The sequence below is a fragment of the Anguilla rostrata genome, chromosome 11 (genome assembly GCF_018555375.3).
Source record: "Anguilla rostrata isolate EN2019 chromosome 11, ASM1855537v3, whole genome shotgun sequence".
In the NCBI taxonomy this organism is placed as follows: domain Eukaryota; kingdom Metazoa; phylum Chordata; class Actinopteri; order Anguilliformes; family Anguillidae; genus Anguilla; species Anguilla rostrata.
Window position 1 is genome coordinate 36,044,987 of NC_057943.1, and position 14,644 is coordinate 36,059,630.

The 14,644-nt window shown below is 43.3% G+C and overlaps 1 protein-coding gene across 3 annotated transcripts in view; it reads right to left on the bottom strand.

Annotated features, from left to right (window-relative positions):
• Positions 1 to 14,644, bottom strand: part of syn1 (synapsin I) — a 36,961-nt gene that overhangs the window by 10,350 nt on the left and 11,967 nt on the right. For all 3 annotated transcript variants that reach the window (XR_010324199.1, XM_064299676.1, XM_064299677.1), the window contains exons 4-9: positions 14,277 to 14,433; positions 12,563 to 12,652; positions 8,712 to 8,774; positions 8,342 to 8,484; positions 6,371 to 6,445; positions 57 to 159 (exon numbers count right to left, since the gene is read on the bottom strand). Coding sequence is in view for 2 of the 3 variants with exons in the window: in XM_064299676.1 (XP_064155746.1) it covers positions 57 to 159; positions 6,371 to 6,445; positions 8,342 to 8,484; positions 8,712 to 8,774; positions 12,563 to 12,652; positions 14,277 to 14,433 (631 nt within the window). In the remaining variant the exon portion in view is untranslated. The remainder of the gene's footprint in view (positions 1 to 56; positions 160 to 6,370; positions 6,446 to 8,341; positions 8,485 to 8,711; positions 8,775 to 12,562; positions 12,653 to 14,276; positions 14,434 to 14,644) is intronic.

Consider the following 14,644-nt stretch of genomic DNA (forward strand, 5'->3'; position numbering starts at 1 on the left):
GTCAAGTGAATATTCACGGGAATGCATTGCATAGCTTGTGGCTCTTCGGGCCTCACCTCTATGATGTAATCCTTTCCGTCTTTCCCATGGAGAGCTTCTACGGCACACATATCCAGACCCCCGAAGACCTCAGAGCAACTGTCCACCCACATGCGATACCTGCAGGCAGACACACACGTCCATCAGATCCCTCACTTACAGACAGGCAGATCTCTCATTTACAGACAGGCCGATCTCTCATTTACAGACAGGCAGATCCCTCATTTACAGACAGGCCGATCTCTCATTTACAGACAGGCAGATCTCTCATTTACAGACAGGCAGATCCCTCATTTACAGACAGGCCGGTCTCTCATTTACAGACAGGCCGTTCTCTCATTTACAGACAGGCAGATCCCTCATTTACAGACAGGCAGTCCATTCCGGCGTCCTCATTTACAGACAGGCAGATCCCTCACTTACAGACAGGCAGATCCCTCATTTACAGACAGGCAGATCCCTCATTTACAGACAGGCCAGTGGCGTAGCCAGAAATGAAATTGCAGCTGGGCCTGAATAAAAGTGGGTGGGCCACATTCCATTAATAGCTCAATAGCATTTACAGTAGGCCTACATTACAAGCGCGAAAGTGTACTGCTATGCGTTGGCCTGCTGTGTTACACTGCTGTTGTTTATCTATTTAGTTTTGCCTACTTATGTGGATGTTTTTTCGCCAGGCTTATTTGCAGTAATACTGATTTATCATTACTATTAGACTTAAAGATCGTGTTAAAAAACTAACATTACAGGTAGGTACCGTAAACTAATCAATGTCCTCAAAACATATCGGCTCGAGAAAGTCTCATAAATCAGCTGCTGAAAATGAAAGAAAATTTGAGTACACATTGCTATTTGATAGGCCAGTGTTTCCCAACCTTTTTCCTTTCACTTTCCAAATTTACAGAATCTCAAGGCACACCACTCTCAAAAGCATAAAAAATAAACACCCTGCAGCCCCCCTCCACACACGCACGCACGTAGGCCTAAATGTTCTTTGGGGGTTTTAATTAAGCTATAAGCATTTTAATGACATTTATTTTGGCTTTTGTGAATGGGATTTGTTCATTTAAGTTTTTTTAATTCATTTGAACATTAAAATTTTTTTTAAAGGATTTTTCACACAGCACACCTGACCTCGCCTGACGGCACACCAGAGTGCTGTGGCACACCGTTTGGGAAACGCTGTGATAGGCTATATAGACTACCGAAATTGTTACCAGAATTCCTTACCCGAAAGTTCGTTTTTTTGGATCAGATAAAAGAACGTTTAAAGCCACAAGAATCAATCAAAGCTTGTTGGCATTTTCATCCCTTTCACTTAGTCTTTCGGCTTCATTCCCTAGTACTGTATTTGTGGAATCCGTGCACTGAATTTGGATGAGCTTGATTGAATAGATGTTGAATAGATGAAAATGCTTTCACTAGGCTAAGTAGGGGGAGGGGTATCGTATCAGCAGGGAAATTACGCTCTCAAAGTAACGACGGTGACAAGTCCGTGTGTCTTTTTTTTTTTTGCTGTTATCGTTAAAAGGCAGATGCAAGTTGCACCCTAGGATGGGCCTGGGCAAGAAGTGGGTGGCCCACCCATAGCTGCGCCCCTGAGACAGGCAGATCTCTCATTCATAAATAGGCATATCTCTCATTTACAGACAGACAGATCTCTCACTTACAGACAGGCAGATCTCTCATTTACAGACAGACAGATCTCTCACTTACAGACAGGCAGATCTCTCACTTACAGACAGGCAGATCTCTCACTTACAGACAGGCAGATCTCTCATTTACAGACAGACAGATCTCTCATTTACAGACAGACAGATCTCATTTACAGACAGGCAGATTTCTTACTTACAGACTGCCACATGAGAGAGAGAGAGAGAGAGAGAGAGAGCGCACCCACACAAACACGAAATAAAATAAAATGACACCTTCACCCTTCCCCCTCATGGGTTCCGGGCAAAAGCAATAAACTAAAACAACAAGCTAAAATAACAAAGACAAAGGAAAATAAAATGGCGTGACCACTTTCCCGTGCGCTGCCCATAGCTGACCTGCCTTCCCGGCCGGGTCCAGCTCCTCCAGCATCCCAGTTGAGGATTACTTCCTTTTTCTTTATCTTTTGCAAACACAATTCCACAAATAAAACTAACCTAAAATCAAAACAACGCTCTCGGTGTGAGCTCCCAGTCTCGGCCCCGAACTGTGGAGAGCAGCACACCTTCAAGCACTTAGGCTGATTAGCTTACACAGCCCAGGTGTGTGTGCTCTCTCCACCAGTCGGCGCAGCCGATACCAATCCGCTTCTCCGGTGGTCTGAATGCTACACAGACAGACAGATCTCTCATTTATAGACAGACAGATCTCTCATTTACAGACAGACAGATCTCTCATTTACAGACAGGCAGATGTCTCATTTTCATTTACAGACAGGCATATCTCTTACAGACAGGCAGACCTCTCATTTACAGACAGATCTCTAATTCACAGACAGACAGATCTCTTATTTACAGACAGACAGGTCTTTCATTTATATTTAAACTCTCCAAATCTGCATTTTGATGTTGTTAAATTCTGCCACAAACATGGAGCTTATTCCTAGTAAATTCCTTATTCCTAAAAAAAAGCTACCCCTGCAATAAAAAAGGCAGCCTTGTACAAAATATAATGATGGATTGGATTTGTAGTACAGAACTTTCATGGTCTCAAAGTGTCACTTATCAGGGTGACACACGGCAACCATTTTGTGCTCATCACACACCAACTGAAGCGGAGAGAGAGGGCTCATTAAGGCAGTTCAGATGGGGAATAAGAATGTGTCGGGTGGAGAGAGCTGGGCTGGTCATCTGTCAAAGACACCGAGGGACCTCCTGAACCACGTCACTCACAACTGCAAACCGCTCTGATGCGCATCAGAGGCCTCAGTGCGATGAGGCTAAAAGAACGACATCATCCCCAAACCAGACACACTCCAGATCTCGGCTGTGCCGCGATATCCGGTCCAGGAATACCACCAATAGGAGAGGAGACACGGCTGACACCCACCGCGAATGAGTTTGGAATCTAATCTAATCTAATGTACTCTATTCTAGTCAAGTCTAGTGTAGTCTATATATAATCATATATGAACTAATGGAATTAAACCATACACTACATTTACAAAAGTATGTGGACACCCCTTCAAATTAGCATACAATCAAGCATATAGCCATGCAGCTGTGCGTTACTCACGACAGAGTTTCAAACTACCTCTGGAAACAAATTCAGCACAAGAACTGTTGGTCAAGAGCTTCATAAACGGGTTTCAATTTGCTGGATCACCAGGCGTATTGCCAAGCGTCAGCTGGAGTGGTGTGAAGCAGCGTTTCCCAACCTTTTTCCTTCCGCGGCACACTTTCCAAATTTACAGAATCTCAAGACACACCACTCTCAAAAGCATAAAAAAATAAACACCCTGCAGCCCCCCTCCATACACGCACGCACGTAGGCCTAAATGTTCTTTGGGGGTTTTAATTAAGCGATATGCATTTTAATGACATTTATTTTGGCTTTTGTGAATGGGATCTGTTCATTTAAGCTTTTTTAAATTAATTTGAACATTAAAAAGTTTTTTAAGGATTTTTCACACGGCACACCTGACCTCGCCTGACGGCACACCAGAGTGCTGTGGCACACCGGTTGGGAAACGCTGGTGTAAAGCACACTGCCACTGGACTCTGGAGCAGTGGAAATGCGTTCTCTGGAGTGGTGAATCACGCTTCACAATCTGGCAGTCTGACGGACGAATCTGGGTTTGGCGGAATGCATAGTGCCAACTGTGCTGGCCCAAATAGCGCCAGCAGTGGAATAATGGTCTAGGGCTGTTTTTCATGGTTTGGGCTGGGCCCCGTAGTTCCAGTGAACAGAAACCTTATTGCTGCAGCACACAATTACATTCTAGAGAATTATGCCCTTCCAACATTGTGGCAACAGTTTAGGGAAGGCCCTTTTCTGTTTCAGCATGACAGTGGCCCCGTGCACAAATCAAGGTCAATAAAGAAATGGTTTGCTGAGTTTGGTGGGGAAGAATTTGATTGGCCTGCACAGAGCCCTGACCTCAACCCCATCAAACACCTTCGGATGAATTGGAATGCCAACTGTGAGCCAGGTGTTAAACAAGTACATATGGGTGTGATGTTCGGGTGCACACATACTTTTGGAAATGTATTGTATCTAATCTAGCATAAATGAATCTAATCTATATTAATCCAGTCACATTCAATCTATTCATATCTTATCATACATATCTAATCTTTAATCTAATCTAAACATATCTAATATAAACCAGTCTCTAATCTAATCCACCTAATGTAGCAGGGCTGTAATTCCTAAATTCCAGATTTTTGATATGATATGGACGTAAATACCCTCAAAATAAAGCTGACAGTCTGCACTCTGACCTCATATCTATGGTTTCGTTTCAAATCCAACATGTGGAAGTACAGTGCCAAAACAACAAAAAGTTCAATCCATTTTGCACAAGAACGAGATATCATTGTGGGGGAGGTACTTGGGATCAATCGTACTTAGACCCTAAATACCCTTTATTCCAGCAGAGTGTGATGTGCTCACAGACCACGTCTCTATAACATGACAGGCAGTCATTTCCTGCAAGACTGTTAAACATGAAGTAGCTGCATCAGTGATCTAGTTATAACGGTCAGATTGCAAATAACGGTAAAACTAGTGACTATTAACTCCAGACCCCATCAGAATGATAATTATAAAAATAAGAAACATGAACTGATGAAATGCCATCTGCACCTGAGAGACAGCAGGCCTAAGGATTGTGGCACTAAGATAGCATGTCTTAGCCAGCTGAGTGTGGTGCAAAGATATCATGTCTTAGCCAGCTGAGTGTGGCGCTAAGATATCGTGTCTTAGCAACCTGAGTGTGGTGCTTAGATAGCATGTCTTAGCTAGCTGAATTTGGTGCTAAGATAGCATGCCGTGGCTAGCTGAGTGTGGTGCTAAGATAGCCTGCCTTAGCTAGCTGAGAGTGCTGCTTAAATAGCCTGTCTTAGCTAGCTGAGAGTGCTGCTAAGATATCATGCCATGGCTAGCTGAGTGTGGTGCAAAGATAGCAGGCCTTAGTTGTAGCATGTAGGACAGGTGTATCTGTGTCCTTACAATTTTACTAAATTAATTAAAGTGATCACAGTTTTCTTCTCAAAATGCCCTCTATTGATTGATTGATAGTGGCAGCAATCATTATGGTTACTTTCGCATCTGTTTTATAGATGTTCACTTTCAGAGCTGTTCTGTAGATGTGGCAAAAATGCTAAAATACTATCAACCACAACTGTATAAATAAAACGGATTATTAAACAATCCCTTCATTATATTCAGTCAGAAAACAGAGGAGAATAAATCAGGCTGAGACTGATAAAAACTGTAGTCGAGGTGTAAAAATAAAACTTGTGAAAGGGGCACGTGGGAAGCGACTGGCAGATGACTGGCGAGTAGCTCTTGGATTGGTTAATACTGGTAACCAAGCAACAATGCTGCACAGCTCTATCAGGGCTTGACGACGGCCCTGGCATGGGCGTCTCTGCTCTTTGCTGTAGCTAGGCAACACGGAGAGAATACCCTGCGTGACAGGTGTGCAGTCAGCACTTATGGTTATCACTGTTAGTCCACAGGGCCTTACTGTGCTTCCAGCTGATCAGTTCAGCCACAGAACGGCTTGGACCCTACTAAAATGCCACTTAAACACGGTGATGTCTTAGCACACCAGTAAGCTCAGACCTGTGGTGTGAGGGTGGGGCTGGGCTGTACTTCTATGGTACTTGGGCACATCTACATACACTGCCCTACAAAAGTATAGTAACAGGAGAGTGAAATTTGTTATTTTTGCCATATGCTTAAGGCATTTGGATTTGAGATCAAAAGATTAATGTTATGCAAAAGTACAAACTATCCGCTTTTATTTCATGGTATTTACATGCGTATATGTTTTACCATTTTACAGAAACAGCTGTTTTTGTGTTGAGCCCCCCCCCCCCATTTTCATTTGTGGAGAAGTCCTTTAACAGATGACTGACAGGTGCTGCTCAGGTATTTCCTTTTGAATTAATTGTTCACACATAAAAGAGCAGCGAGTGCCTGGCCATCAAAATACTGCGGTGGCATGTGTTGCACCAATCCAAAACAAACGGCTCAAACCCAGTTCTGCTTACCCAGCTGTACAGCTAAAAAACACAGCCAGGATAAAAACAGTAACCTCAGGGGCACTGCATTTTTTTCCATCTAAAATAGCAGTATTACACTGATAAACTTACACACTGTGTCCTACCTGTCAGACATGGCCACTTGTTCCAGCATAGCAGATCCAGTGTTGGTCTTCCAGTTTCCCGAAATCGATGTCCTCCTATGAAACAAAAACAGTGAGCAGATTTGATGGATTTGTACCGATTGATCATCAGTTTATCACTGGCAGAGAATTCCCTTTAATAATAATAATAATAATAATAATAATAATAAACTTTATTTGTATAGCACATTTTTTTAAAACAAAGTTTACAAAGTGCTTTACAGAAGATAGCATAAAAGATAGCAAAATCGCAAAACCAGAATCTGTTTAATAAAAATAATATATATATTTTTTAAAGTTGTTTTGAATGTTTGGAAGAATAAAAACAGAGTGCAGTTCCTCTACCCACCTTGAGTAAACAACACAGGGAGAGAGACAACGCTCTCAAACACAAAGGCTCTGGCGGCACTCCGTTCCACTTCTTTAATAAATCACAAAACATTTGGACAAAGCAGCTATGAGGGATCAGTCAGGCTCACACAATGTGCACCACTGGTCACACACAGTGGTACTGCGCGTTTGTGTTTGGTCAAAGGGTCAGCGTACAGGTACTGCTACCTGTGAGGTACTGTATGGGACGTTATTAAAACCATCATTTAACTCTCACACATTACTGAAAACCTCAGTCACACTAGTGAATCCTCACACACACTAGTGAACATCTCTCACACAGTACTGAAAACCTCAGTCACGCTAGAGTAAATCTCTGACACACAAGTGAAAACCTCAGTAACACTACAGAAAATCTCTGACACATTACTGAAACCTCACACTAGAGAAAATCTCTGACACACCAGTTAAAAACCTCACTCATACTAGTGAATCCTCACACACACTAGTGAACAAGGCTCATCCTCTGACAGGACCTATCAGTCCAATGCTGTTCTTAACAGCAGCTTCTGCAGAATATGTGTTGAAAGGCATGATAACAGTGCATTTGCGTGAAATTTTGAAAGAGATCAATTTATTCCTCCGTACTCTTGTAAGCAGAAAAATAAACGCAGGCACGTCTTCATTTTTGAAATAGGTAGTTTAATGTAGTAAAGGAACCTGCGGGTTTGTTCCCCAAGTACGGATGAACAAAAACCAACAAGTGAGGGAGAAAGTCAATTCTTGTACCCTGGCCCTCAAAGGAAACAAAGGGCCAAATGGTCATTGCCTCTAATTAATACACTAGGGATGGTGCCGAATACAAATACCTCATTTGGCAACACTGGAATAATGCGTTCTCTCCAAATGATTTCTCCTCCCGAATTTGGTCAATATTACTCAGAGTCGGATCTTTTTCCCTATGTCTTTGATGCGATTCGCTCGGACACCAGCACCAAGTTTCTCAGTTAGACACGCACGCACACACACACACACACACCTGCAGTGAGATGGCGAGGGAGAGTTTGCTTTGACGCTAGACAGGCCAGAGCTACACCATTGCACTTTGGGGACTTAATAATTAAAATGACTCCAACGTCGTAAATGCTATATGATCCTCCTTCCATGACTTTCCTAAATATTTGGGCTTAAACTAACTGCGTTTTTAAAATTTTAAAATATTGTCTCAGTTAAGAAATACAGGTTCATGCCATTTTCTTGACAACCCCCCGACAATAGACAACAGGTGCTTTTACCCACGTGCAAACATGTCGCTGCCTACTCCAGCACACTGCTCAGCAACTGAATGACCAGCACTTTCATACAAGTTTCCCACTCAAGCTCTGTCGAAACTATCTGCGCACACATAATCACATGGAATTCATTCGCTGCAATCGTCGTCCGATGAAGTTGATAAAGCCTTTTGGGGTGGGGATGAACAATCACGCTGTAGTTACAGGAATATGACATGGCTTAGCACTCCGTGGAGATAACGCCACCAACATATTTTGGTGCTTGGCGCCTGATAGCACTGAATGTGCGGGACTCAGTGGGCCAGTTGCACTGCGAGATCAAAACACTCACATGTAGGCTTTGTAATTGCTGCCTATCTTCTGGATGCGGACATCGTACTTGGCATCGATAAAAGGCTCTGACGTGGCGTAGGTCTTGGTCAAGGCCACCACGCTGGCAATGTCCTGGAAGTCATACTGATTGTCCACTTTCACCTGGCAAAGAAAAAACAAGCACACATTTTCGGTTAACGGGCCAGCATTCGCTGACACGTTCACATCAAAATCACAACAAAATGAGTCTCACGGGCTGTTTTAATTCATCAGGTGATGCTTAAAAAATCTTCAGTTATGTAGTATAAGTCCTGCTTATACAACTAGCATTGCTCTTGTGTAGTCTGGTCTGAGATCACTTAATAAGCAGAGCTGTCGGTCTCCGGTACCTTTCCCATGCCTGAATGGGCGTGGCCCATCTTCACGACCACCGGGAACCCAGGTGTAGTGATCTGCATCAGGGGAAACGTGATTGGTTAGCATCTTGGTGATCTGCATCAGGGGAAACATGATTGGTTAGCATCTTGGTGATCTGCATCAGGGGAAACGTGATTGGTCAGCATCATCGTGATCTGCATCGGGGGAAACGTGATTGGTTAGCATCAATCAATGCAAAATATTTGAATTATAATCTCAAAATGGCTGAAGGCTTCCCCGTCAGTTAATTCTTCATATACATACACACATTCAGTTCAGTTTATTTGTGCAGCATTTTGTATTTTTACAGAGACGCTTACAAAGAGGCTTTGCAGGAAAACAGGAAATGGCAAAACCTGGAAAGACCGAGCCTGAGCCCTTAAAATGCCAGCATGTGAGGTAAAAAAAGAAAAACTCCCCAGCGGGAAGAAAAAATAAAATAAATAAATAAATACTCAATATGGCTCCTTGTGTCATACTGAGTGAAATGCTGCTAGACTCAGTGCCGTAGCTCGTACTAGCTGTGCTGGCCACACGTGGAGCCCAACCCTGCTGAGTGAGTGACATTTTTTTGTTACATTTACAATTTAGTCATTTGACAGATGCTTTTAGCCAAACAACTTACAAAACTACATTTCCCTTAGTCAGCAAACAGCTCCAGAGTCAGAGATGTTACAATCGCATAAGTAATTCATATCCAGGAAAGACTCACCCCGACGACACAAACGATACTGAACTCACTTCAGCAGTGGGCCCCGCCTGGCTATGGCATTATCCCCACTGTGAACACCAAGGCTTCTGCTGAGCCAAAACAGGGCTTCTGCTGAGCCAGCCAAGGGCTTCTGCTTAGCCAATCAGAGCTTCTGCTGAGCCAACCAAGGGCTTCTGCTGAGCCAATCAGGGCTTCTGCTGAGCCAACCAAGGGCTTTCCCACCACCCAGGGGGGACATGGGCACACTAGCATAATCATACCAAGCTCAAAAACAGGATTCAGCAGCACCACATGTAACCGGCCAACAGCATTTCATAACAGTGCAGCTGCACAGGGGTATAATAAAGAATAAAGAGATGCCTTAAATAGATGCAGCCCTATACATTTTGCTGTTGTATTTAAAGTAACATCATGGGGGAAAACAATAAATAAAAACTGTTTCTTTCCAGTTTTGTAACACAGCAAGTGAGGAGAGTTATGTACATATTTTCTGTGATCAATTGTTTTTTTAATTATTAATGAGACAGGGGGTACAAGAGTACAAAGGAGCAAGAGGACAAAAGTTAATATTAATAAAAATTATTGTCTCCCTCACCCCTGTCCTATACCAGGCGACACCTCTCTCCCACCCACCCCCGGGATCACAGAGAAATAAATACCTATATATATAAATAAATAAGAGGAGATTTAAATGAGTATAAAGCAGACATAGCTGCTTCCCAGTAGAGTATTGTCCGGAAGTTTGAATCAGCAGAATGGACAGCAGCATATAAATGATATCAAGAAAAGTGTGAATCCAGTGACTATGAGAGGGTGAATGCTGCGGCTTGTGTGAATCCAGTGACTATGAGAAGGTGAATGCTGGACCTTGTGTGAATCCAGTGACTATGAGAGGGTGAATGCTGGACCTTGTGTGAATCCAGTGACTATGAGAGGGTGAATGCTGGACCTTGTGTGAATCCAGTGACTATGAGAGGGTGAATGCTGGACCTTGTGTGAATCCAGTGACTATGAGAGAGTGAATGCTGGGGCTTGTGTGAATCCAGTGACTATGAGAGGGTGAATGCTGGACCTTGTGTGAATCCAGTGACTATGAGAGGGTGAATGCTGGACCTTGTGTGAATCCAGTGACTATGAGAGGGTGAATGCTGGACCTTGTGTGAATCCAGTGACTATGAGAGGGTGAATGCTGGACCTTGTGTGAATCCAGTGACTATGAGAGAGTGAATGCTGGGGCTTGTGTGAATCCAGTGACTATGAGAGGGTGAATGCTGGACCTCGTGTGAATCCAGTGACTATGAAAGGGTGAATGCTGGACCTTGTGTGAATCCAGTGACTATGAGAGAGTGAATTCAGGGGTTTGTGTGAATCCAGTGACTATGAGAGAGTGAATGCTGGAGCTTGTGATAATCCAGTGACTATGAGAGGGTGAATGCTGGACCTTGTGTGAATCCAGTGACTATGAGAGAGTGAATTCAGGGGCTTGTGTGAATCCAGTGACTATGAGAGAGTGAATACTGGACCTTGTGTGAATCCAGTGACTATGAGAGAGTGAATGCTGGGGCTTGTGTGAATCCAGTGACTATGAGAGAGTGAATGCTGGGGCTTGTGTGAATCCAGTGACTATGAGAGGGTGAATGCTGGACCTCGTGTGAATCCAGTGACTATGAAAGGGTGAATGCTGGACCTTGTGTGAATCCAGTGACTATGAGAGGGTGAATGCTGGACCTCGTGTGAATCCAGTGACTATGAAAGGGTGAATGCTGGACCTTGTGTGAATCCAGTGACTATGAGAGGGTGAATGCTGGACCTTGTGTGAATCCAGTGACTATGAGAGGGTGAATGCTGGACCTCGTGTGAATCCAGTGACTATGAAAGGGTGAATGCTGGACCTTGTGTGAATCCAGTGACTATGAGAGAGTGAATGCTGGGGCTTGTGTGAATCCAGTGACTATGAGAGGGTGAATGCTGGACCTCGTGTGAATCCAGTGACTATGAAAGGGTGAATGCTGGACCTTGTGTGAATCCAGTGACTATGAGAGGGTGAATGCTGGGGCTTCCACCACACAGCAGAGCCTTCTTGGCTGGTGTGAGGGCCGTGTGCGTAAGAATAAAAACGGCTCATTTCTACATGGTTCATCTGACATAGATGCAGGCACCCTCAAATTAAAACGGACAGTCCGCACTTCATTCATGCCAAAACAAATTGCGTCACTGTCCAAATACTTACGGAGCGAGCTGTTTATGGGCGGTAGGGCAGAACTGCTCTGTATTTGGGTAAATAAGGACATAACAGTCTAGAGAGAGAGTCGCCCAATGGCTGAACAGCCTCACACGTGCTCATTATTCATACAGACATAAGTACAAAAAGCCTACAGGCCTAATATCCTTCTGCTATTAAAGACTCTGTGCATTAAAGTGTCCATTATGCCACAATGTAAAGATTGCTCTTTCCCAATTTATAAATTGTTCATAAACTGTATCAACTTTTGTATGCCATTTCTAAATATAATAACTAGTGTTATCAAAAATCATGTTCTTTTCTGTGGATTTTCACAGGTTTACCTGGCAGCCCACTAAACAGATGCACTGTTAATTCATCAAAATTTAAATAATCATGTTACTTACATAGGTAACATGGCAAGCATAATATACTGCCCAATACTGAATCCTACTGTGTTGGGGCAGTGACTTTCAGGATAAAAAATAATGTAATATGTCAGTAAAATAGGATTAATAACAGATTTGTTTTCTTTGGTTCTTAATGTTCAATTGAAAGATTAAAATTGTGGGTTTGATTCCACAGGGTCTATGGGTTTGATTTCACAGGGTCTATGGGTTTGATTCCACAGGGTCTATGGGTTTGATTCCACAGGGTCTATGGGTTTGATTCCACAGGGTCTATGGGTTTGATTTCACAGGGTCTAATGGAGTTTGATTTCACAGGGTCTAATGGAGTTTGATTGCACAGGGTCTGTGGGTTTGATTGCACAGGGTCTGTGGGTTTGATTGCACAGGGTCTTTTCCTGGTTTTAGCAGTCGCAGGATGACGCACAGCCTTGGCCCTGCCCTGCAGGACAGATGGGACACACAGCAGGGCACAGGACTCACCATCTCCTTGTGGTTGGGGTAGTAGATCTGTTCTATCAGCGGGAACTCCTCTGGCCCCAGTTGCTTGAACAGTCTGGACATCTGAGCAAACTGGAAGAAACACACACGGTGTCACAGTCCCAGTGTTTACACACAAATATATCAAACAAGACTTTAAACTTTCAAGATTTTAAAAATCAACCTTATGTCACTGTATTAACTGTAATACTGTTTGGTTGCATGTTCGTTGTGTTAATTCTGTTCTACTTTTATGGTGTAAAGCACTTTGTGCACCAGCCAGACAAAGCACTGAAGAAATACATGTATTATTATTATTATTATTATTATCAATAATAATAATTATAATAATTATTATTATATATAATTATATGCAGGCTAAAGTGGACTGTTGTGTTGCACTAAGGTTACCTACAGGCTAAAGTGGGCTGTTGGGTTGCACTAAGTAAGAGTCATTTCCAGTTGCAGAGCCCATTTCCAGTGGCACTGGATGGTCTGTTGTGACATCCTTCACAAATAACCTCATCTAACCAATGGCAGCGAGGCACAGAGCACAAACAAGCCAACAAAAATAGACTTTGCTGTTGAAGCTCACTTCCTGACCTTGTTGAGATACGTTGCTCACTAGCGCCAGTGCGGTTGGCTCCAGTATAGGTGTTTCAGCCATCCGCTTCAGTGTAAACCAATGGTACCAATAGGAAAAATATATCAATAATTTTTTTCTGCAAGAACATGCAGACGCAATAGATGCTTTTTCTTTGTCTAATGTCTCCCCATATGGCAATTAGTAATTGAGTAATTGTGTCATTTGGACAATATTTTAATTTTTTACTGACGAATCGGTGACAGTTTGTGTCTCTGCATGTTACTGTATCTCAAGTGCCCATATAACTGAACTGGACTTCATGCCCATATAAGGGTCTCCCTTATTCCCTACTGCGCAGTCTCTGGCTCCAATTTGTGCAACATGGCGGTGCCCACAAACTGCACTTCCCAGGATTCAAATCGCTTTTCACCAAGCCCATGGAGAGTCAGCGGGCAACGCCACAGTGACTTTGTCCATATTTTTTCTACAGTCTTTGGGCATTAACTACTATTCACACTCAGACTGTATAACACAGACTGTTACCAGACTTTAAATCCACATCCAGCAATGTGAAATTTATATATATATATATATATATATATATATATACAATTTTTCTTTTTGCTTGTATCATGAATTTCTTGGTTTTCATAACACAAATATTACATGTACGTGGCACACAACAAGTACACAGAGAACCTATTTAGAGGAAGACGACGCTGTAGAGTTGGGTACATAACACTGCCCTCAGCACTCAACGCCGTTTCCATGGCGATGGAAACATGCTGAAACATCACCTTAAAGCACAAATGTTAAGTGTGGATCTTTTCTGAATGTAGTAACTGACAGCTGACAGTAAGGGTTGTTCAGGCAGATTCAAAGGCATTGGAGCTTCAGCTATGGTTCACTGATCACAGGGTGAGTAAATGAATAAGTGTAGCGCTGCATCATAGCAAGAGGCTGTAACCTTAACCTGCCTCATCCCATAATGACAGCACACTGACTGAGGTTAAGCAGCATTTTTACTCTTTTCTTAATCTTAATGAGAACGGGTTTGTGCACGTACGTCCATATATGGGCACGGCCAGTAGGAGAGCAATGCAAAGCCGTGTGATCGCAGGCCACACTCACCACCCAGGGCTTGTCACAGAAGTTGTAGACGGAGTGTAGCGAGTTGATGCTGGGCAGCCCCGCGTACTGCAGCCCGATCACGATGTTCCGGAAGTCTCCGTTCTTAGCCATGCTGAAGGCGTGCTGGCGGACCAGCACAAAGTCGGGCCTGAAGCACCTGCGAACACGACAGCAGCACAGCCGTCATTCCACAGCACCTGCAAACACGACTGTGTGCACCAGCTGCTGATGTGTACAGTCTGTGTGCACCAGTGCTGGTGTACGACTGTGTGACACTTCTGATGATGTAGACCAGTGCTTCTGACAGTGAATCAGACACAGCTGTTACTGCACAGTGAATAGCATGACACAGCTGGTGTACTGCACAG